The sequence below is a fragment of the Macaca fascicularis genome, chromosome 3, assembly GCF_037993035.2.
Source record: "Macaca fascicularis isolate 582-1 chromosome 3, T2T-MFA8v1.1".
Classification (NCBI taxonomy): domain Eukaryota; kingdom Metazoa; phylum Chordata; class Mammalia; order Primates; family Cercopithecidae; genus Macaca; species Macaca fascicularis.
The window spans coordinates 80,348,292-80,371,418 of record NC_088377.1 but is presented as its reverse complement, the minus strand read 5'-3'; the positions used below and the strand labels follow the sequence as shown (position 1 = coordinate 80,371,418).

Sequence of the window (23,127 nt, the reverse complement as noted above, 5' to 3'; positions counted from 1 at the left end):
TGAGGGGGTATGGTGTATGTGTGTGTATACACAGACCAACGGCAGATGGATGGATGGACACATATTTAAATGTTCCACACAGTACCATCTGAGGTAGGGAAAATGTGAAACAAACTAAATAGTAATTAACTGAAGAATGCTCAAATAAAATCTGAAACACCATGTAGCTATTAGAAAGATTAAAGGAGGTATGTATAATAAAATATAATCAATTGCATTGGTTTTAAGCATTAAAAGAGTAGGTCTTCAAAGTCAGTTTATTAATCAGGTCTTCATCCTGCTGGCATTCATATAACAGTGGTATACATAGCAGGATACCATAAAGCATAAGAATACTAACTCTAGGACCAGAATTCCTAAATTGAAATCTGAGTTCTCCCCTCCCCTCCTTAATAGCCGTGGTCTTGAGAAAGTCATTTAACCACTCTGTTTCCTTACATTTACAAGACCAAAAATAGCAGTGCCTACATCACAGTTTGTGGTGAAATACATTTAATATAAATAAATTAGAACAATGCTTACACTAAGCAAGCATTACATAAATATGGATTTTGCTGTTGTTGTAATAATTACATGTAAAAACACAGCACCACCTGGTGTATCATAAGTGCTCAGTAAATATTAGCTATCATTATCATTATTATAAACCAGTACTCATTTTAGGCACTTCTACATTTGTTAGCATATGTGAATATGTACTTATGAGTGATTCTGAAGTACATTTATTATAAGTTAGGTACATGAAGTAACAAGAGGGAGATAACTACTATGTAACAAAAATGAAACATGACTGATTAAAAGGTTTAAACAAATTATTTGCCTAACAAAGTTAATTATCTTACCAAAACGTTATGTCTCTCTTTGGCTATATGGGAAAGTATTTTTTGATGAACCAAAATATTATCAAGAAACCACTAACCATTCTGCCAGTTGTTTGGCACCCTTGCTGTCAAAGTAATGGTGTATAAGTTATCTTATTGACACTGTAACAAATTACCACATACCTAATGTTCTAAACACCACAAATTTAGGACCTTAAGGCTGTGGAGATCAGAAATCCAAAATGAGTCTTACTAAGCAAAAATCAAGCTGTACTCATTCTGAAAGCTTTAGGGGGAATCCAATTCTTTGCCATTTCCAGCTGTGGTGGCTGCCTGTATTATTTGGCATGTGGCTTCTTTGATCTTCAAAGAAAATCACTGCAACCTCTCCTTTTGTCAGCACATTTCCTTTTTCTGCCTTTGACCCTCTTGCCTTCCTCTTAGAAGGAACCCTGTGATTACACTGGACCCACCCAGATAATTCAGGATAATCTCATCGCAATCCATCTGCTAAATCCCTTTTTCCATGTAGGGCAACGCACTTACATGTTCTGGATATGACTAGATATGGACATGTTTAGGAGCCATTATTCTGTCTGCCACACATGGGTCCCACTAGTGAGATGGAACCTACAAGCAACTTGGGTTCAGGCTGTTCTCCTGCCTACTCCATATTGACAGAGCAGGAGCACCGTCATCTCAGACAAACACCGCCACTTTAAGTTCTAGTTCCCTTTCTAGCCTCGTGCATTTCACGGAAATCACCTCTCTTCTAAATACAAGCAGCCAGAAAGAGCAGACAGTAAAACACAGATAAGAGAGCTGCGGCACAGAAGGAGATGGGTTAAAGTCTCTTGGGTAACTGCCAAACCTCACCCTTATACAAAGGGTCCCAGTAAAACAGTGGGCCTTGGCCAGGGGCAGTAGCTCATGCCTGTAATCCCAGCACTTTGGGAGGCCGAGGTGGGCAGATCATGAGGTCAGGAAATTGAGACCATCCTGGCTAACACAGTGATACCCATCTCCACCAAAAATACAAAAAATTAGCCGGGTGTGGTGGCATGTGCCTGTAGTCCCAGCTAGTCGGGAAGCTGAGGCAGGAGAATCGCTTGAACCCGGGAAGTGGAGGTTGCAGTGAGCTGAGATGGCGCCACTGCACTCCAGCCTGGGTGACAGAGTGAGACTCCGTCTCAAAAAAAAAAAAAACAGTGGGCCTTAATAAGCACATTCCTTTCCCTTTCCCTTCCGATGCACGATAGAGAAGCTAAAAGCAGATTTGGGGGGTATGCCTGCAGCTGCAAAAAGATGCATGGGAACAGACACACAACTCTCCCTCCCAGATAAGCACAACAAAGAGACACAGAAGCAGTCCAAGCCTCTGATAAACTCTCCCACCCTGAATCCTTAAAAACTCTTAGTCTGTAAGAGAGTGTGCCTCTGACCTAACTCAGCTAGAAGGCATCTCTCAGGTTTGTTTTCTAAAATAAACCTGTCTTGACTGGAGAGCCACCTTTTCATGTTTCTTTCCTCTTTCTGTAATTCTTACAAATATCAACTGACCTCTGCCAATTGTAAGCCTCAAAAGGTCAACCCGCCAGAAAAGGAATTTACAGTGGTGTTTCACGCTCCTGTTTTGGGGGATGGCAGTGTACCAGAAATCATGATACTCAAATTTAAACTACTTAGAATTTAATATAGTACAAGCCATAATATCATAATAATTTGAAAACATGTATACATACCTGGCCCTAAAATTCATCTGTGTGTACATGTCAACATTCCCCTGAAGAAAAGAAGACTACGATCTGTTAACCATTCTGTGCCCTCACCACTAACCCTTTACAAAGTACTTACATAGGGAGGCAGTAATTCTTTTTTAATTAAATGAGACTAAAAATAAAGTCCCTTTAAGACAAACCTACTTAAACATATTTAAATGTTTAAAATAATTAAGGAAGGTTAAAACACAACTAACTTTACTTCTTACCATATATAGCATATTTTAGTTGAAGACGTTTAACAATTTCTTCCACAGTAGGTTTATATTCGAGGAAACATGTATAAATTCCACTCATACTCTCCTCAAAATTTTGGAATACAAGGCTTCCTGTGGATGTTATTTGTGCAGTGCGGTTTTCTACTAAAGGAATAAGATACAGTTATGAGTTGCTTAAATTACATGAGACAACTACCAAAACATTTTCTCGGCAAGGTAAAACCATCATAATTTACCAACACAGTCAATGAAAGGAGCAGGGGGCATAGCTAGGACATTGCAACTGGTGTCTGCTAACAGTGGATGCCAGGATAACCTTCTTACTGACAGATGTTCACTAACCAGAGTTCATCAATTACATTGTTGCCGAAGTAGAAAGAGACTAACAAGGATACATACAGAATATGCTCCTAATCTGCTCCTTGCATTGAACTGGGCACGATCAGAAATACAGTACACATATATACAAATATATACACATAAATACATACACATACTTTAACATGATTATATTTATATTCAATGACAAATTAGGCCCTCAGTAAGCTTACAAACTATATATGAAACAAATAAATAATACACCCAGAACAAAGGCTATCAGAATATAATCACTAACAAGAGATTTCTTATCACTACATATGACAAAAGGCAAAATTTAGCTTATAAATTTGAGGTTTGCAGAAGAATAAAAATATTGGATATGAGATCACCTGACTTGCCCAACATCACATAATCACACAGTTGCAGTGCTGGGGGTTAGAATGGGATGTAAGCACCCTTTTCATTTCAACATACTTCATTATTTAAGTGTCATACAGGGAGAAAGCTCTGTTGTGAAATGAAAAGTAAATCTGCCTTTGGAGGCATTGACACTTGGGTCTCAGACCTACCTTTCCCTCTCACAAACTGTAACCGTGAGTAACCTATTAATTTTTCTGAGATCCAGTTCCCTCATTTGTACAACGAAAAACCAAAATATATGATAGCCTATCTCACAGGATTTCTCTGTATAACAAATACAATGAATGCTAAAGTACTTGAAAAAGCTATAAATCTGTTATTCTGAAAGTTTATAACCACAGTTTTTAATTAGAAAAATTCTTAGATTAAAATTTGCTTAGTCAATAATTTGATATTCCATTCATTAGAAGTGAAAGTACTACATCAGGAAATAATTGTCTACCTTTTTTCTTTTTTCTATTTTAGGTAAACGATTTATTGCTTATAAATTTTAAGTTGAAATATTTCTCCAAGACAAATGATGAGTGTTCATAGGGATGAAATTTTCATTATTTATTTGTTCAATAAATATTTACTGAGTGTCTAGTACATACAAGCCCTGCTTCAGGTATTGGAAGAGAAATGAACAGATGGATATACCCACCATCAAGGAATTTACATAGAGCATTATGCCTTGAGAACTTCCATTTCTATATCCTGGATGATGCTGAAAAACGTGATATGAATTTAGAATACATTTCTATTGTAATGCCTATTTCTTCATGATTATCTTTTGATGAAATATTACATATTTATCCTAACACACCAAGTCTTTTATAAACGAAGTCAACAGTTTGCAAGAGTTCACTATGTATTTCAGCAGAAACACCTCGTAGAGATATAATAAAGGGTTCTCATGAAGTTTAAACAAATTATAGAATATTACGTCATCAATGAGATTACATATTCCTTGGCAATCATTTGAAATGAATGTTTTCCACACTAAAGAAAGCAATTAATAGGTGTATCAAAATATATACCTAAATGCCTACTACAACACTAAACATTATGACAGCCAGAAAATGTAGTAGTATACAATCTATAATAAAATGCCCCCTGACTGCCTTCTTATTTAAAAAATGTTTAAGTAGATCTAAAAAATAAAGGGGCTCAGAGCCAAGATAGCCAACCAGACATGGCCAGCAAGAGCTTCTCCCACCAAGAGATAAGACCATCAAGAAGACCAGCACACTCTGAGCAGATGTTCAGAAGGAAGGCATTGAGAGTAGACAGAGGTAGGACACCGACCCTGGACTGAAGGAGCAAGAAGCTGGGGACCCTGCACAGAGTATCCAAGCATCAGGACTTATTCCTCGCCCTGAGTGGCTCCTGGGGAAGGGGTAAGTTAAATAGACATGGAGTGGCCCACTGTCACTACGGACCTCTAGAATCCTAGCTACAGGAGAATCCATGGATATTTGGGCTGGCAAGGGAGGGTTGGTGGGGACAAGGCTCCCCTGCATGGAACCCAGAGTATTTGCCATGGGACCTGCTGCAGTGGAGCATGGCCAGGGACACCATCCCCCAAGGCTTGCCAAAATCAGAGCTGAACTGAACAAAATTGTGACACAAAAAGACATAACAAAAGATCAACAAAACCAAAGGCTGGTTTTCTGAAAGAATAAATAAGACTGGTAGACTGCTTGCTGGACTAATACAGCAAAAAAAAAAAGAGAGAGGATCCAAATAAACACCATCAGAAATGACAAAGGGGACATTACCACTGACCCCAGAGACATATAAAAAACCCTCAGAGACTATTACAAACACTTCCATGCCCATTAACTAGAAACCCTAGAGAAATGGATACATTGCTAGAAACATACACCCTCTCCCATGATTGAACCAGGAAGAAATTGAAAACCTGAACAGACCAGTAGTGAGTCCTGACACTGAAACTGTAATTAAAAACCCATCAACAACAAAAGCCCTGGACCAGACAGACTCACAGCCAAATTCCACCTGACATATAAAGAAGGTCTGGTACCAATTCTAGCTAAACTATTCCAAAAAATTGAGGAGGATTGGCTCTTTCCTAGCTCATTCTACGAAGCCAGTATCATTCTGATATAAAAATCTGGTGGACACAAAATGAAAAAAGAAAATTTTAGGATAATAACCCTGATGAACATAGATGCGAAAATCCTCAACAAAATACTAGCCTAGCAAATCCAGAAGCACATCAAAAAGCTAATTCATCACAATCAAATAGGGTTTATCCCTGGGATGCAAGGTTGGTTCAACATACACAAATCATAAATTTGATTCATCACAGAAACAAAACTAAAAACAAAAATCACGTGATCATCTCAACAGATGCAGAAAAGCCATTCAATGAAATTCAACCTCTCTTTATGTTAAAAACCCTCAATAAACTGGGCATCAAAGGAGAACATAGTAATAGCCATGTGTGACAAACCCACAGTCAACATCATACTAAACAGGCAAAAGTTAGAGGCATTTCCCCTTGAGAACCAGAACAAGAAAAGAATGCACACCCTCACCACTCCTATTAACATAGTTCTGGAAGTTCAAACCAGGGGATCAGGCAAGAGAAATAAATAAAAAGTCATACAAATAGGAAGAGAGGACTTCAAATTATATGCCTTCACAGACTATTTGATTCTATACCTAGAAAACTCCATCGTGGCCTGGCGTGGTGGCCCACACGCATAATCCCAGTATGTTGGGAGGTCGAGGCAGGCAGATAATTTGAGGCCAGGAGTTCAAGGCTAGCCTAGCCAACACAGTGAAGCCCCATCTCTACTAAAAATACTAAAATTAACCAGGCATAGTGGTGCATGCCTGTAATCCCAGCTAATAAAGGTTGATTTTAATGATGTTAATGATTTCTCCTGGCTACTCCATATTGACAGAGCAGAAGCACCATCATCTTGAACAAACACTGCCACTTTAAGTTCCATCTCTCCTTCTAGCCTGATGCATTTCAAGGAAATCATCTCTCTTCTAATTACAAGCAGTCAGAAAGAGCAGACAGTAAAACATACATAAGACAGGAAGCTGAGGCACAAGAATGGCTTGAACCTGAGAGGCAGAGGTTGCAGTGAACCACTGCACTCCAGCCTGGGTGACAGACTGAGACTCCATCTCAAAAAAACAAAGCAAACAAACAAACAAAAAAACATTGCTTCTGTTCAAAGGCTTCTGGATCTGAAAAACAACTCCAGCAAAGTTCCAAGATACAAAATCAATGTATAAAAATCAGTAGCAGTTCTATACACCAATAACATCCAAACTGAGAACCAAATCAAGAACACAATCCCATTCACAATGGCCACAAAAGAATAAAATACCTAGGAATACAGTTAAGGGAGGTGAAAGATCTCTACTATGAGAATTACAAAGTACTGCTTGAAGAAATCACAGATGACACAAACAAATGGAAAAACATTCCATGCTCATGGGTAGAATCAATATTGTTAAAATAACCATACTACCCAAAACAGTTTACAGATTCAATGCTTTTCCCATCAAACTACCAATGAAATTTTACATAGATTAGAAAAAACTTACCATAAAACTCATATGGAAACAAAAAAGAGCTGGAACAGCCAAAGTAATCCTAAGTAAAAAGAGCAAAGCCAGAAGCAACACACTACCTGACTTCAAACTATACTACAGGGCTATAATAACTAAAACAGCATAGTACTGGTATAAAAACAGATACATAGATTAATGGAACAGAATAGAGACCCCACAAATAAAGTCACACACCTATAACCATCTGATCTTCGACAAAAATGACAAAAACAAGCAATGGAGAAATGAGTCTCTATTCAATAAATGGTGCTGGAATAACTGCCGAGCCACATGCATAAGATTGAAACTGGTGCCCTTTCTTCCACCATACATAAAAAATCAATGCAAGATGAATTAAAGACTTAAATGTAAGGGACCCCCGGAGAAAGGGCAAAGCAAGATGGCTAAATAGAAGGCTCTATTGAACATCCTTCCTGCAAGGACACCAAGTTAACAACTATACACAGAAAAAATACCTTCTCTTAATAACAAAAATCAGATGAGCACTCATAGTGCCTGGTTTTAACTTCATATTGTAGTGGGATTGATAAGGAATCAGAGAGACTGATGGGGTTCAGAAGGATATATATTATTTAGGTGCACCAGCCCAGTCGGATTAACATCGAAAGGACTGGGGCCCAAACAAAGAGTCATTACCTTTTAAGCATTTTGTGGGGTCAGGGAAGATCTGTGCAGGTGGAAGCATGTTACAGAAGTGAGAAACAAAGACAGTTATTCAATTAATTGAGACATGCATTACATCATTTTTTACTTTTCAAGAAATAACATGTTTTGCCACTTGAGTCTATCTGTCTAGTGACCTTGCAGCTAGAGAAACAGGGTCTTCACAATGCCTGGAAAAGGAGGAGAGATAAGGCTCACTAGCCACAGATAAACAGGCAGTTAATTTTTGAAGGACTCCAGCTCTTTCTTTTTCTCAGGGGGAATTGGATTTTCTTACATACAACTGAATTTCTGCTTACACATTTTTTAATTTCTTTTAATTTCCGTTCCATTCCCCCATTTGGTGCTTTTTATCACAAAGGCATTAATACAAAGCACCACTATTTGCCATCTTTTCACGGAGCTGAGCTTTTTCTTCTACTGGCAGCAGCTGATATTTGGTTAGTGCCATCAATTGCACAGTAGTGTGTCGGGTTACTACTGCCTCTATAGTTGACTGAACACTCCTAATAAACAGAGGTAAAAGGCAAGGGAGGATGAAGCAGATGCCAAGAATAAGCAAGAACCTACCAGTGAGGGCTTTGAATCTTTTAAAGCTTGAGAACCATTTTTTAAACAAGGAATCCGGGGACCACCTGGACTAAGTCTGAACTGGAACATGGGCCAACTCACACATTCTAGCTGTGATTTCCATGATAGCTTGGCCATTATCATCAATTTCTAGGCAACAGTTGGTTAAATTAAATTTTTCACATACTCTTCCTTCTGAGGCTGAGGTAATCTAAAGCTAAACTATTTTGATATATAGCATTTTTTATTTGTATTGCTTGCATTGCCAATAAATCTAGTGCCCTTGATGTTTCATTGGTTATAATTTCAAGAACTTCCTGCAACCTTATGATGCAGTTGAACATATAGATTGGGGTGCGGTACCCCCATGACCCATCTTGCACCCATATAGCTGGCCTATAATATTTAATGATTTTTTCAGGAGGCCATTCATTATCTTTCCAGTCTCTTATGTCCACATCTCTTTGACGTTTGTGTCTATTTTTGTAATTATGCTTCTATTTTTTTATTTTTATCATAAACTGGATATCTTAATAGTTCCTCTTGCTTTAGAGGAATTAGAAAGAAGGATGGCTTGATTGTTTTTAACACACATGCCCTCATCCATTTAGCCAGCAGTTGCCAATATGCCCATGTTCTACAGATCTCATACAGGTCAGAGGGTGCCTTCCAAGCATTTGGAGCCTCTAGTTGATCTCATGAGTGGCTTAGAGAATCAAGAGAAAGTGGATCTGGTAAGTAGGAGGTGTTCTGGGCATTTCTCCGTAGAGTTTTGTTTTTAGTCTTATTTATCATACTGTTGCCTTAGGCAGGTTGTTTTTCCTACTGCTTCTGTGAAAGCCTTTTCTTATCAGGTGATACAGTACTTTTCAATTATGGAGGTTTTTAACAACCAAACACTGGCTGAGGCTGTTGGTTCACTGGCCGGGTTAGGGGAAGTGAAGTTATCTTGTGGCATTAATTTTTTTGCCTCCCATGGCCACTGGTCTCCAATTTTTGTTTCTCCATATATATGTGGAGAAACACACATATGAGGAAATTCTTAAGCTGCCAGCTATGTTTTCAGCTAGTTGAGCAAATAACTTTTTGGTTGATGGGAGAAGCTCAGGCACTGACGGATTAAAATGCTTCTAGAATGACTTATGGACCTGGAATTGCAGGGTTGGATGCATTTGAGCCCTTCTAGTCTTTTTGACAATTAGTAGTGGAACTCCAAGACCTGTTCCTTATCTTTTAACTTGTAACAGTGCTGTCTGTCCTGTAGACCAAAAAGGTAGCTCTGGCTTTAAGACAGTAAAATTTAAAGAATTGCATGTCTTTGTCTTACAATTTCGTTTGGTTGACATACTACTTAGTAGAGCAGTCCTTCCTGAATATAAGTGTTGGAGCTGTGTTAGCATATTCCACTGAATGTTACAGTCTGGGCATCCGATTTGTGGTTTTCCATACAGATGTTTAGGGTAGCTGCTGCTAAGCCTCTCTTGTGTTAAACCATTGCAGACTGCTTCTGGTTGTTTTAGGATTATGAACATACGCAGCATGGCAGGCATTAAAGTACAAGGAAATAGGCCTTTTATAGGAGACAGGGTATTCTTTGGTTTGAGCTAAAAGCTCTCTTTTTTTTTCTCTGATTTAATAAGTATTTTAAACCAGAATTTATAGGGTAAGAGCTTCATAACATACATATAGCTGATTATTTCCTGGGTCACAGACTGAATAGGTGGTCTGGTTGTATGTACAGGTTCCTAACTTGGTTCCTGTACATTTATAGTAGGCATGGTACAGTAGAGTTGTAACTATCGTACTCCTTACCCAGGTAGTATCTACACAGTGTGGGCATTCTTCTAGAGATTTCTTCCATTTTAGTGTAGGCAGAAATGGTAAAAACATCAGTGTAGGTAATAGAAATATGTTTACACTACACATGGGCATGGCAAACATTCCTCTGGGCATAGACATTTGCGGCATTTGCATTAATAACATAACAACAGAACAATCAGTATTGACAGAACTATAACTAGGCTTATAAATTATATTTACATTTACTTATCCAGAAATGGTACTCTTAGCTCCAGCTGTGCATAAACTAGTCAGCTTTCGGGATGTGACTAGAGCAGAGCTTGCAGGATCCTCAAGCTTCAGCCATGCATAAACTGACCAGCCTCCAGCGTGGTCAAAGCAGGGCAGTTGTCCTTACCAGTGGCTGGGTTTCACCGTAGAAATATTCAGGTGGGGCGATCTGGGTCTTGTTGGCTAATCCACTGGTCATCGTTGGGAGTCACTACTGCCGCTGGTTTTAGCCATCTATGATGAATCCAAGGTGTAACACCTGCAACTTTAACAGCAGTGGGAGTAGACATGATCACAATATGGGGCCTATCTTATATGGGTCCTAGAGTGGTTAGATTCTATTTTTCAACCTAAACGAAGTCCTTAGGTTTGAAAGGGTGTACCGGGTCTGTTAGACTTATAGGTATTTTTTTCATACCTAACCATGCATCTTTTGCATGGCCATACTTAAAGCCTGCATTTGCCTTTATGTTTACCTTTCTCTTTTTTGTTTTAGCCTTTAGTGTTCTTGCTTTTTGGTGCCCCTTGCAGTGCATCACTGCCACCTCTTTTGGGGCCCATACAGCATTTAAAAGCTGTATAATTTCTTCCTTGTACTTTATTTTTTTACTTCCAGCAGTTAAAATCTTTTTTTTTTTTTCTTTGTAAATGGCCTCATGAACATGCAAAGTAGCAGAAGCATATTTGGAATCTGTGTAAAGATTTGTCCTTTGGTCTTCTGCTAGCCAGAGAGTTCTTGTCAGAGCTATTAGCTCTGCTTTCTAAGCAGAAGTTTCTGTAGGCAAAGACTGCACTATCAAGTCCAAAGTCACCACTGTATACCTAGCTCGGCGGACTCCCTTTAGTATGAAACTGCTTCTATCAGTAAAATATTCAATGTCTGGGTCCCCGAGGGGCCGATCTGTCAAATCTCTTCGGCTTGAGAACACTTCATCTACCATGTCCACGCAGCAATGAAGGGGGCCTTCTGGCACTGACTCGATGAGGAGCAAGGTAGCTGGGTTTAGGGTATTCACAGTCTCTAAAGTCAGTTTATTAGCTTCTTGCACCAGTAGAGCAGTGGCAGCTAGTGTTTTAAGATAAGGAAGCCATCCAAGTGCCACAGAATCTAATTGCCTGGATAAGTATGCCGCTGGGCAATGCCATGATCTTATGGCTTGAGTTAGAGTTAGAACCGGTGTGGTCAGAGCAGGGCAGTTGTCCTTCTCAGGACTTCTAACTTAGTAGCTGTCCTTCTAAGTTCTAACTTAAGAGTTAGAAGCTTTACAGCCTCCCTTTCACTTGTGGACATACAAGAAAAGCTTAGTTAGTTAGATCTGGTAGTCCTAAAGCTGGAGCCTGAGTCAAGGTTTCTTTGATTTTTTTTTTAAAGCCTTCTCCTGGTTCGCCTCTTAGAGGAGGGGCTCCTTTTTTTTCTCCTCTTTGTGGCTTTGTATAATGGCTTAGCCATGAACAAGAAATTTGGCATCTAGAGACGGCAGAACCTTGCTGCCCTTAGGAACTCACTTATTTGACACCAGGTGGTTGGACCAGGAAGTGCACAAATAGCCTGTGTTTGTTCACTACTAAGCCATCTTTCTTCTTGGCTCACATAAAAGCCCAACTACTGGACACTTTTAGAGTAGATCTGAGCTTTCTCCTGACACTTTATATCCTGTCTTTCACAGCAGGTGCAGGGGGTCTTGGGTTTTTCTGGGTGCAGTAGCCCTTGGCCAGTGTTTTTTTGTTTGTTTGTTAGTTTCTTTGTTTGTTTTCATACTATGGCCCTGACCATTTTCCTTATTCTTTTGACATTTATCCTTCTAGTGTCCTTTTCTTTCGCACCATGCACATTAATCTCCCTCTAGCCTCGGCCGATTTTCAAACTCCTGTCCAGATTAGCTTTGTTCCATGACTGCGTTCACGCCCACATCCATGCCTCCTTGCAAAGCCAGCTTCTCTTTCCTTAAGGGCTGCTGCTAGTAAATTAGCCTTTTTAAAGCCTCCGATCAGCCTTCTGATCTCGGTTGATTTACACCTTAGTAGACACTTTAATAAGCTGAGTAGCATTCACACCTATGGAGCTTCTAACTTCCACAGTTTATGCCTGATATCTCCTTGGTCCTGCCTTACAATCGCCGTATTCACCATGTGTTGATTTTCAGCAGCCTCAGAGTTAAACGGAGTACACAACCAAAATGCCTCTCAAAGTCTTTTATAAAACTGGCTGGTGCTTTTATCTGCACCCTGGAGCACCTCTGAGATTTTTATATGAGTTGCCTTTTCTTTTACCACACTTTACCCTTTGCAGAAGTGCTTCTCGGCACCTTTGTAGGTGCTGAAGCTGGACTGCATCATCTGGCTCTTAGTGGGGGTCCTCTTGTCCTCTTAAGAGGCATAAGCACAATTTGGGCATGGCCAGACCTGAGATGGCCTGACTTTTTGAGCCCTTCACTTTAATTTCCCTGAGCTCTGATTTCTCCTTCTCACGTGAAATCCAGAGCCTGTATTCCTTTCAACTTAACTCCTTAGGGGCAGTTAGCCTTGGTAAAGTCAGGTAGATTGGAATGTAGGGAGGAGGGGTCTCTATTCCCTACTGTGGTTCTCGCAAAACTGGTTTTTCTGCCTTTCCAGAGACTTTATTTTTTTGTCTCAGCTTCAGGGGCAGCTGATTTTTACTTTCACTATTGGCTTGGTGGTGCTACAAGCCTCTGTGACTTTCCCTTTAACTCTGTAGCTGCCAGTGCAGCTGATTTCTCTTGGCGTGAGCTGCAAGCATTTTACAATAAACTGCTAGGCAGGGCTGCATTCAGTCATGAGTCAATACAAAGTCTAGGTCTGAATGCCCTGGATGTCCTCCAATCCTAGTCACCACCTTAAAACACAGGACCAATTTCTCTATAGTGCCTCTGGCCAGTCATCCGACACTAAAAGAGGGCTATACTAATTCACAGTACGTCCTTAACTTTTGAACATCCAGTTTTTTTGCATAATCACCTCTAAATCCTTTTTTTAAAATTCTTTATCATGCACTCCAAAGGGGTTGGTTTTGACGCTTTCCCTCCCATTTCCTCCCTTGCAAAGCACTTTCACTCTCACTTTCACTCTCAGGTCCACCAGACCGGGTCCTATTACAGGAGTTTCAGACACTGCTTATCCAGGAACATGCCTTCCCATCACAGCCTACTGCGGTTATGAAGCTAGTCCTATCAGCTTTATGCAATGTCCTCAGTCTGATTTCCCCCACACTCGCCTTGGAGCACACAGCCCACGCTAAGGGATCTGTGCCTCCCCATGTCACTCCCCACGTTGGCCTCTCCCGAGATCATCTCTTTCACGCCATTTCACACACCTCCCTTGCCCCAGGACTCCTAATCAGACAAAACGAGCCTCTCTCATGTCACGGGTGAGCCTAGTTAGGCTCCCACATTCACACACATACACACACCACTCCTACCCCAGGACTCATCATTGAACGAAATGAGTCTCTCTCATATCCCAGGTAGGTTCACACACACCCACAACTCCCAGTTCCTGTCTCCAGATCCAGTGAACCACTTTCACTTTGTTAGTGGGGACACGAGGTTCATCCAAATTGGCAGGCCACTCCTGCCATCACCAGCCACTCTGGGTTGGATTAGTGGTTGTTACCCCGGAGGTGATCAAACTCCCCTTCATCCCTATGGGACGAGCTTTCCTGCCTTGGGCCCTTACTCCTTACTGCAGTTCCTGAAGTGCTGGTATTGTCCCGCAGCCCCATACCCGGTTCCGTTGCACTGCCAGGCATGGCGCTGGGATGCGGGGAGAGCCAGTTTCCATCCGGGTGAAGCTCTCCCGTGGCATGCCTTGGATGCCAGGTCTCCCCCGGCCCTGGGCCTCTAGTCCCAAAGGCAAAGGAAACAGTAAATCTGTCATCTCCAATCCCAGACGACCCCCCAGAAATGTAGTGGGATTGATAAGGAATCAGAGAGACTGATAGGGTTCAGGAGGGTATTTATTATGCAGGTGCACCAGCCCAGTTGGATTAACATCCAGAGGACTGAGCCCTGATCAAAGAGTCAAGTTACCTTTTAAGAATTGTGTGGGGTGGGGGAGATCTGTGTAGGGGGAAGCATATCACAGAAGCGAGAAAAGACAGTTATTCAATTAATTGAGACATGCATTACATCATTTTTACTTTTCAAGGAAAAACGTGTTTTATGACTTGAGTTTATCTGTCTAGTGACCTTGAAGCTGCACAGCTAGAAAAACAGCATCTTCACAATGCCTGGGAAAGGGGGAGAGATAAGGCTCACTAGCCACAGAAAAACAGGCAGTTAATTCTAAAGGACTCCAGCTCTTTCTTTTCCTCAGGGGGAACAGGGTTTTCTTACATAAAACTAAGTTTCTGAATATACAGTTTTTAATTTCTTTTAATTCCTGTTCTAATATCACTAAAAGAGGCACTGAAAAGACTTTTTAAAAATCCAAAAATCACCAATGCCACCCCTCCCCCATTACCACCCCCATACCCCACAGTGGTGGCCTGGTGCAATTAGTGTCTGTGAGTACTGGGGGAGGGAGAGCACAGCAATTGTGAGGTATTGAGCTCAGAGCTGTCCTGTTAGAGCAGAAAGGAAAAGCAGACCAAATTCAGCTGACACCTGCCCATGGAGTGAGCATTTAAACCAGCCCAAACCAGAAGAGAATCATCAATCCCAGCAATATGAACTTGAGTGCCTACAAACCTTGCCATCAAGGTCTACAGCACTCTGTTTACTCTCCAAGTAAACTTGAAAGGCAATCTAGGTCATAGGGCTGCAAAACATAGGTGAGTCCTGGTGCTGAAGTAGGCCCAAAGACAGTGAACTGAGGGAGCACACAACATCTTGAGACACCAGCTGGGGAAGCAAAGGGAGGGCTAGCATCACCCCTCCTCTAACCATAGGCTCCACAGCTTGCAGCCCCAAAAGGCACCCCTTCTTTCCACCTGACGAGAGGAGAGGAAAGAGTGGGGAGGATGCTGTCTTGCATCTAAGCTACCAGCCCAGGCAGAGTAGGATAGAGCACTGGTCAGAGTTGTTATGTCCCTATTCCAGGCCCTAGTTCCAAGAAGACATTTCTAGACATACCCTGGGCCAGAAGGGAATCTGTTGCCTTAAAGAAAAAGACCCAGTCCTGGCAGCATTCATCATCTGCTAACTGAAGAGCCCTTGGGCCCTGAATAACCAGCAGCGATACCCAGGTACAACTTCAAGGGCCTTGGGTAGGCCTCTGAGACTTGCTCACTTCAGGTGAGACTCAGCATATGACCAGCTGTGGTGGCTATGGGGAAAAACTCCTTCTGCTTGAGAAATGCAGAAGGAAAACTAAAGGGTACTTTGTCTTACACCTTAAGTACCAGCATGGACACAGAGCGGGAGAGCAACAAGTGGACCCTCAGGGTCCCCAGTGAACAGGACTTGATGTTTGGATGGCATTTCTGAACCTGCCCTGGGGCCAGAGGAGAGTCCACTGCCCTGAAGCGTAAGTCCCAGGCCAGGAAGCATGGGCCTTAAGGGAACATTGGTGGTAGTTGGCAATAATTCTACTGGCCTGTGGTGGTGGTGGCTATCAGGTGAGGCTCCTCTCCCTTTGGAAAGAGTAGTGGGGTAGAATGGGAAGGAGTGTGTCTTTTGCTTTGATTGCCAGCTCAGCTGCAATATAATACACCACCAGGCAGACTTCTCAGGTTTTCTTTTTTTTTTTTTTTTTTGTTTTGTTTTGTTTTTTTTTTGTTTTGAGACGGAGTCTCGCTCTGCCGCCCAGGCTGGAGTGCAGTGGCCGGATCTCAGCTCACTGCAAGCTCCGCCTCCCGGGTTCACGCCATTCTCCTGCCTCAGTCTCCCGAGTAGCTGGGATCAGGTTTTCTACTCTAGTCCCTGAATCCCAGACAGCACTTCTGAACCCACCCAGGGATTGAGAGACCTTGCAGCACTGAAGGGAAGGACAAACACCTGGCTGGCTTTACTTCCTGCTGATCGGAGAGCCCCAGGGCCTTGAGCAAACATAGGCAGGAGCCACGGAGTGGTTATAGCAGGCCTGGCTTCAGGTCTGACCCAGTGTAGTCACTGGGAAAGTCTTTATTTCTATCACAGTGGTGGTAGCCACAGGGGTGCTATTGTCACTCCACCTCCAACTTTAGGTGGCTCAAAACAGAGACAGAGACTCTGTATGTTTTGGGAGAAAGTAAGGGAAGAAAACAAGAATCTCTGCCTGGTAATCCAGAGAATTTTCCTGGATCTTGTCCAAGACCATCAAGGTAATACCTCTATGAATCTGCAAGAACCAAAGCATTACTGGGCTTGAGGTGCTTCCTAAAACAGATACAATTTAGATCACACCACCCAAGTCCTTTCAAATATCTGAAAAGCCTTTCCAAGAAGAATGGTGCCTCCTAAAACAGATACAACTTAGATCACAACACCCAAGTCCTTTCAAATACTGAAAAGCCTTTCCAAGAAGAATGGCTACAAATAAGTGCATACAGTGAAGACTACAGTGAATACTTAGCTCTTCAATGGCCAGACACCAAAGAACATCTACTAGTATCAACACCATTCAGGAAAACATGACCTCAACAAATAAACTAAATACCAAGGACCAATTCTGGAAAAACAGAGATATGTGACCTTTCAGAAAGGCAATTTAAAATAGCTATGTTGAAGAAACTCAAAGAAATTCAAGATAGTACAGAGAAGGAATTCAGAATTAGATATATTTAACAAAGAAACTGAAATTAAAAGAACCAAGCAGAAACCCCGGAGCTGAAAAATGCAATGGCATGCTGAAGAATGCATCGGAGTCCTTTAACAGCAGAATGAATCAAGCAGAAGAAAGAATTAGTGAGCTTAAAAACACACTACTTAAAAATACACAAAGGAGACAAAAGAAAAAGGAGTAAAAAACAATGAAGCATTCCTACAAGATCTAGAAAACAGTCTCAAAACAACAAATCTAACAGTTATTGATCTTAATGAGGAGATAGAGAAAAAGATAAGGGTAGGAAGTTTATTCAAAAGGATAATAACAGAGAATTTTCCAAATCTAGACAAAGTCATAATATCCAAGTACAAGACGGTTATGGAACACCAAGCAGATTTAACCTAATGTAGACTACCTCAAGGCATTTAATAATCAAACTCCCTAAGGTAAAGGTTAATGAATGGATCCAAAAAGAAGAAAGACAAAACAAATAACATACAATGGAGTTCCAACACATCTGGCAGCAGACTTTTCAGTGGAAACCTTACAGGCCAGGAGAGAGTGGCATGACATATTTAAAGTGCTGAAGGAAAAATAAAATTTATCGTGGAATAGTATATCTGGCAAAAATATCCTTCAAACATGAAGGAGAAATAAAGACTTTCCCAGACACACAAAAACTGAGGGATTTCACCAATACCTGAACTTTCATACAAAATACGCTAAAGAGAGTACTTCAGTTAGAAAGAAAAGAACATTAATGAGTAATAAATAATCACCAGAAGGTACAAAATACATAATTATTACGGTAATAATACATAGAAAAACACAGAATATTGTAACACTGTAACTGTGATGTGTAAACTAGTCTTTGATGAACCAATCAAAAACAATAACTACAGCAATGTTTCAAGACACGGTCAATACAATAAGATATAAATAGAAAAAACAAAAGTTAAAAAGCAGGGAGATTAAGGCATAGAGTTTTTATTAGTTTGCTTTTTGTTTATGCAAACAATGTTAAGTTTTTATCATGTAAAAATATTGGATTACAAGATAGCAATTGCAAGCCTCATGGTAACCTAAAACCAAAAAGCATACAATGGATACACAAAAAATAAAAAGCAAGAAACTAAATCATATCCCCAGAGAAAATCACCTTCACTACAGGAAGACAGAAAGGAGAGAAAGAAGGAAGAGGAAATCAGAAAATAAATAACAAAATGGCAGGAGTAAGTCCTTACTTATAAATAATAACATTACGTGTAAATTGACTAAATTCTCTAATTAAAAAAAATAGACTGAGTAGATGAAAAAACAAGACCCTCTGATCTACTGCCTAAAAGAAACACACTTCACCTATAAAGATGCACATAGGCTGAAAATAAAGGTGTATAAAAAGATACTTCATGCCAATGGAGAACAAAGAAGAGTGGCAATCGCTACACTTATATCAGACAAAATAGGTTTCAAGACAAAAACTATCAGAGAAAAAAATGGTCACTATATAATAATAAAGGGGTCAATTCAGAAAGAGAATATGACAATTGTAAATATGTATATACCCAACATGGGAGCACTCAGATATATAAAGAAAATATTATTAGAGCTAAAGAGAGAGAGAGCCTCAATACAATAACAGCGGGAGACTTCAATACCCCACTTTCAGCATTAGACAGAGCTTCCAGACAGCAAGATCAACAAGGAAACATCAGACTTAACCTGTACTACAGAACAAATGCATCCAGTAGACATTTATAGATCATTTCATCCAAGAGCTGCAGAATACACATTCTTTTCCTCAGTATAGAGATTCATTCTCAAGGATAGATCATATGTTAGGTAACAAAACAAGTCTTAAAACATTTTTAAAAAACTGAAATAATATTAAGCATCTTCTCTGACCACAATGGAATAAAACTAGAAATAAATAATAAGAGGAATTTTAGAAACTATACAAATACATAGAAATTAAACAATATGCTCCTGAACGATCAGTGGATCATTAAAGAAATTAAGAATGAAATTGAAAATTTTCATGAAATAAATGTTAATGGAAACACAACACACCAAAACCTATGGGATACAGCAAAAGCAGTACTAAGATAGAAATTTATAGCTATAAGTGCCTACATTGAACAAAGGGGAAAAACTTCAAAGAATCTAACATTGCATCTTGCAGAACTAGAAAAGCAAGAACAAACCAAACCCAAAATTAGTAGAAGAAATAATAAAGATCAGAGGAGAAATGAATGAATTTTAAATGATAAAAAATACAAAAGATAAATAAAACAAAAAGTTGGTATTTTGAAGAGTTAAACAAAATTGAAAAACCTTTAGCCAGACTAAGAAAGAGAGAAGATCCAAATAAAGTCAGAAATGAAAAAGGAGACATTATGACTGATACTGCAGAAATTCAAAGGATCGCTAGTGTTTACTATGAGCAACTGTATGCCAATAAATTGGAAAATCTAGAAGAAATGGACAAATTCCTAGATACATACAACCTACCAAGATTGAATCAGGAAGAAATCCAAAAGCTGAACAGACCAATAACAAGTAACAAGATTGAAGCCTTAAAACTCTCCCAGTAAAGAAAAGCCCAGGACTCAATGGCTTCACTGCTGAATTATACCAAACAACATTTGAAGAAGAAATAATACCAATCCTACTCCCAACAATTCTGAGAAATAGAAGAAGAGGGAATATTTCCAAACTCATAAGGCCAGTATTACCCTTATACCAAAACCAGACAGAAACACATCATAAAAAGAAAACTACAAGTCAATATCTCTGAGGAATGCTGATGCAAAAATCCTCAACAAAACACTAGCAAACTGAATTCAACAAAAGGTTAGAAAGATCATTTATCATTACCAAGTAGGACTTATTCCTGGGATGCAAGGATGGTTCCAATATACCAAATCAATCAGTGTGATATATCAACAGCATGAAGAATAAAAACATGAATGATCATGTTTTGATTAAACTTCAAAACTGATGCTGAAAAAGCATTTGATAAAATTCAACATCCCTTAATGATAAGAACCCCAAAAAAACTGAGTATAGAAGGAACATACCTCAAAATAATAAAAGCCTTATACAACAGATCACAGCCACTATCATACTGAATGGAGAAAAACTGAAAGCCTTTCCTCTAAGATCTGGAACACAAGGATGCCCACTCACCACCATTACTCAACATAGTGCTGGAAGTCCTGGCTAGAGCAATCAGACAAGATAGATACAAAGACATCCAAATTGGAAAGAAAGAAGTCAAGTTATCCTTGTTTGCTGATGATATGATCTTACATTTGGAAAAACCTAAAGACTTCATGAAAAAACTATAACCAATAAACAAGTAAAATTTCAGGATCAGCATACAAAAATTAGTAGCATTTCCATATACCAACAGTGAACGATGTGAAAAAGAAATAAAAAAGTAATCCCATTTACAACAGTCACACATAAAAGTAAACATCTAGGAACTAACTTAACCAAAAAAGTGAAAGATATCTATAATGACAACTATAAAACACCTGATGAAGGAAACTGAAGAGGACACCAAAAAATGAAAAAAAAAAAAAATCTGTGTTATGAATTGAAAGAATCAATATTTTTATAATGTCCAAACTATCCAAAGCAATCTGGAGATTCAATGCAATCCCTATCAAAATACCAATGACATTCTTCACAGAAATAGAAAAAAACAACCGTAAAAATTATATGGAACCACAAAAGACCCAGGAATAACCAAAGCTATCCTGAGCAAAAAGAACAAAGGTGGAGGAATCACATTATCTGACTTCAAATTATACTACAGAGCTATACTAACCAAAACAACATGGTACTGGCATAAAAACAGACACATAGACCAATGAAATAAAATGGAGAACCCAAAAACAAATCCACACACCTACAGTGAATTCATTTTTGACAAAGGTGCCAAGAACATACACTGGAGAAAAGACAGTCTCTTCAGTAAGTGGTTCTGGGAAAACTGGATATCCATATGCAGAAGAATGAAACCAGATCCCTATCTCTTGCCATATACAAAGATCAAATCAAAATAGATTAAAGAGTTAAATCTAATACCTCAAACTCTGAAACTATTATAAACTTTGGGGAAAATCTCCAGGACACTGGTCTGGGAAAAGACTTCTTGAGCAATACCCCACAAGCACAGGCAACCAAAGAAAATATAGACAAATGGGATTGCATCAAGTTAACAAGGTTTTGCATAGCAAAGGATACAATCAATGAAATGAAGAGACAATCCACAAAATGGGAGAAAATATATGCAAACTACCCCTTTGACAAGGGATTAATAACCAGATTATACAAGCAGTTCAAACAACTATAGGTAAAAGATGTTAATAGACATTTCTCAAAAGAAGACATTCAAATGGAAACAGGCCTATGAAATGGTGCTCAACATCAGAGAAATGCAAATCAAAACTACAACAGGTATCATCTCACCAGTTAAAATGGTTTATATCCACAACACAGGCAATAACAAATGCTGGTGAAGATGTGGACAAAGGGGAACCCTTGTACACTGTTGGTGGAAAGGTAAATTAGTACAACCATTATGGTGAACAGTTTGGAGGTTTCTCAAAAAACTAAAAACAGAGCTAACATATGATCCAGCAATCCTACTTCTTGGTATATACCCACAAGAAAGGAAATTAGTATATTGAAGAGATATCTGCATTCCTGTTTGTTGCAGCACTGCCTACAATAGCTAAGATTTAGAAGCAAACTATGTGTCCATCAGCAGATGAATGGATAAAGAAAATGTGGTACATATACACAATGGAGTATTGTTCAGCCATAAAAAAGAATGAGATCCAGACATTTGCAGCAACATGGATGGAACTGGAGATCATTATGTTAAGTGAAATAAGCAGTCATAGGAAGATAAACATTGCATGTCCTCACTTGTCTGTAGGATCTAAAATTCAAATCAATTGAACTCATGGACATAGAAAGTCGAAGGATGGTCACCAGAGGCTGAGAAGTGTAGTGGGGAGTTTTGTGGGGAAGTGGGGATGATTAATCGGTACCAAAAAAAATAGAAAAAATGAATAAGACCTACTATTTGATAGTACAACAGGATGACTATAGTCAATAATAACTTAATTGTATATATTAAAATAAAGAATGTAATTGAAATATTCATAACCTAAGGAATAAGTGCTTTAGGGGATGAATACTCCATTCTCCATGATGTGCTTATTTCACACTGACTGCCTGTATCAAAACATCTTATCCACCCCATATATATATATACGCCTACTAGGTATCCAAAAATTTTTTTAAAAAAAATTTTAAAATATTCTTAAGAAGAATTTTTAAAAGACTTAAGTATAAGACCTAAAACTATAAAAATACTAAAAGAAAATCTAGGAAACACCACTCTGAACACAGGCACTGGCAAAGATTTCATGAACAAGACTCCAAAAGCAATTGCAAGACAAACAAAAACAGACAAGTGGGACCTAATTAAACTACAGAGCTCTGCATATTAAAAGAAACTATCAACAAAGTAAACAGACAACCTACAGAATGGGAGAAACTGTTTGCGAACTATGCCTCCCATGAAGTCTAATAACCAGAATCCATAAGGAACTTAACAAAACAAACAAAAATCAAGCAACTCCACTAAAAAATGGGCAAAAGACATGAACAGACACTTCTCAAAAGAAGTCAAACGTGGACAACAAGCATATGAAAATATGCTCAACATCACTAGTAAGAGAGAACAAAAAAGAGAGAGAGAGAGAGAGAAGACACAACCAACATCAGGAGTGAATGAGGACACATCACTATAGATTCTGAAAACCAGAAATCTGTTATCTATAAAGAGATAACACAATATACTACAAACTACTTTATGCATATAAATATAACACATTTAAAAATCCAATGTTGGACAAATTTCTTGAAAGATACAATCTACCA

The 23,127-nt window shown here is 39.3% G+C and overlaps 1 protein-coding gene across 15 annotated transcripts in view; it reads right to left on the bottom strand.

Annotated features, from left to right (window-relative positions):
* ZPBP (zona pellucida binding protein) overlaps positions 1-23,127 on the bottom strand; it is a 149,812-nt gene that overhangs the window by 111,720 nt on the left and 14,965 nt on the right. For 6 of the 15 annotated variants that reach the window (XR_012433199.1, XM_005549610.5, XM_074036567.1 and 3 more), the window contains one exon: positions 2,809-2,961. The exons of 4 other annotated variants lie outside the window; for them this stretch is intronic. Coding sequence is in view for 9 of the 11 variants with exons in the window: in XM_005549610.5 (XP_005549667.1) it covers positions 2,809-2,961 (153 nt within the window). In the remaining 2 variants the exon portion in view is untranslated. The remainder of the gene's footprint in view (positions 1-2,808; positions 2,962-23,127) is intronic. 5 more of the 15 variants (XR_012433200.1, XM_005549611.5, XM_065541965.2 and 2 more) reach the window with 1 other exon arrangement.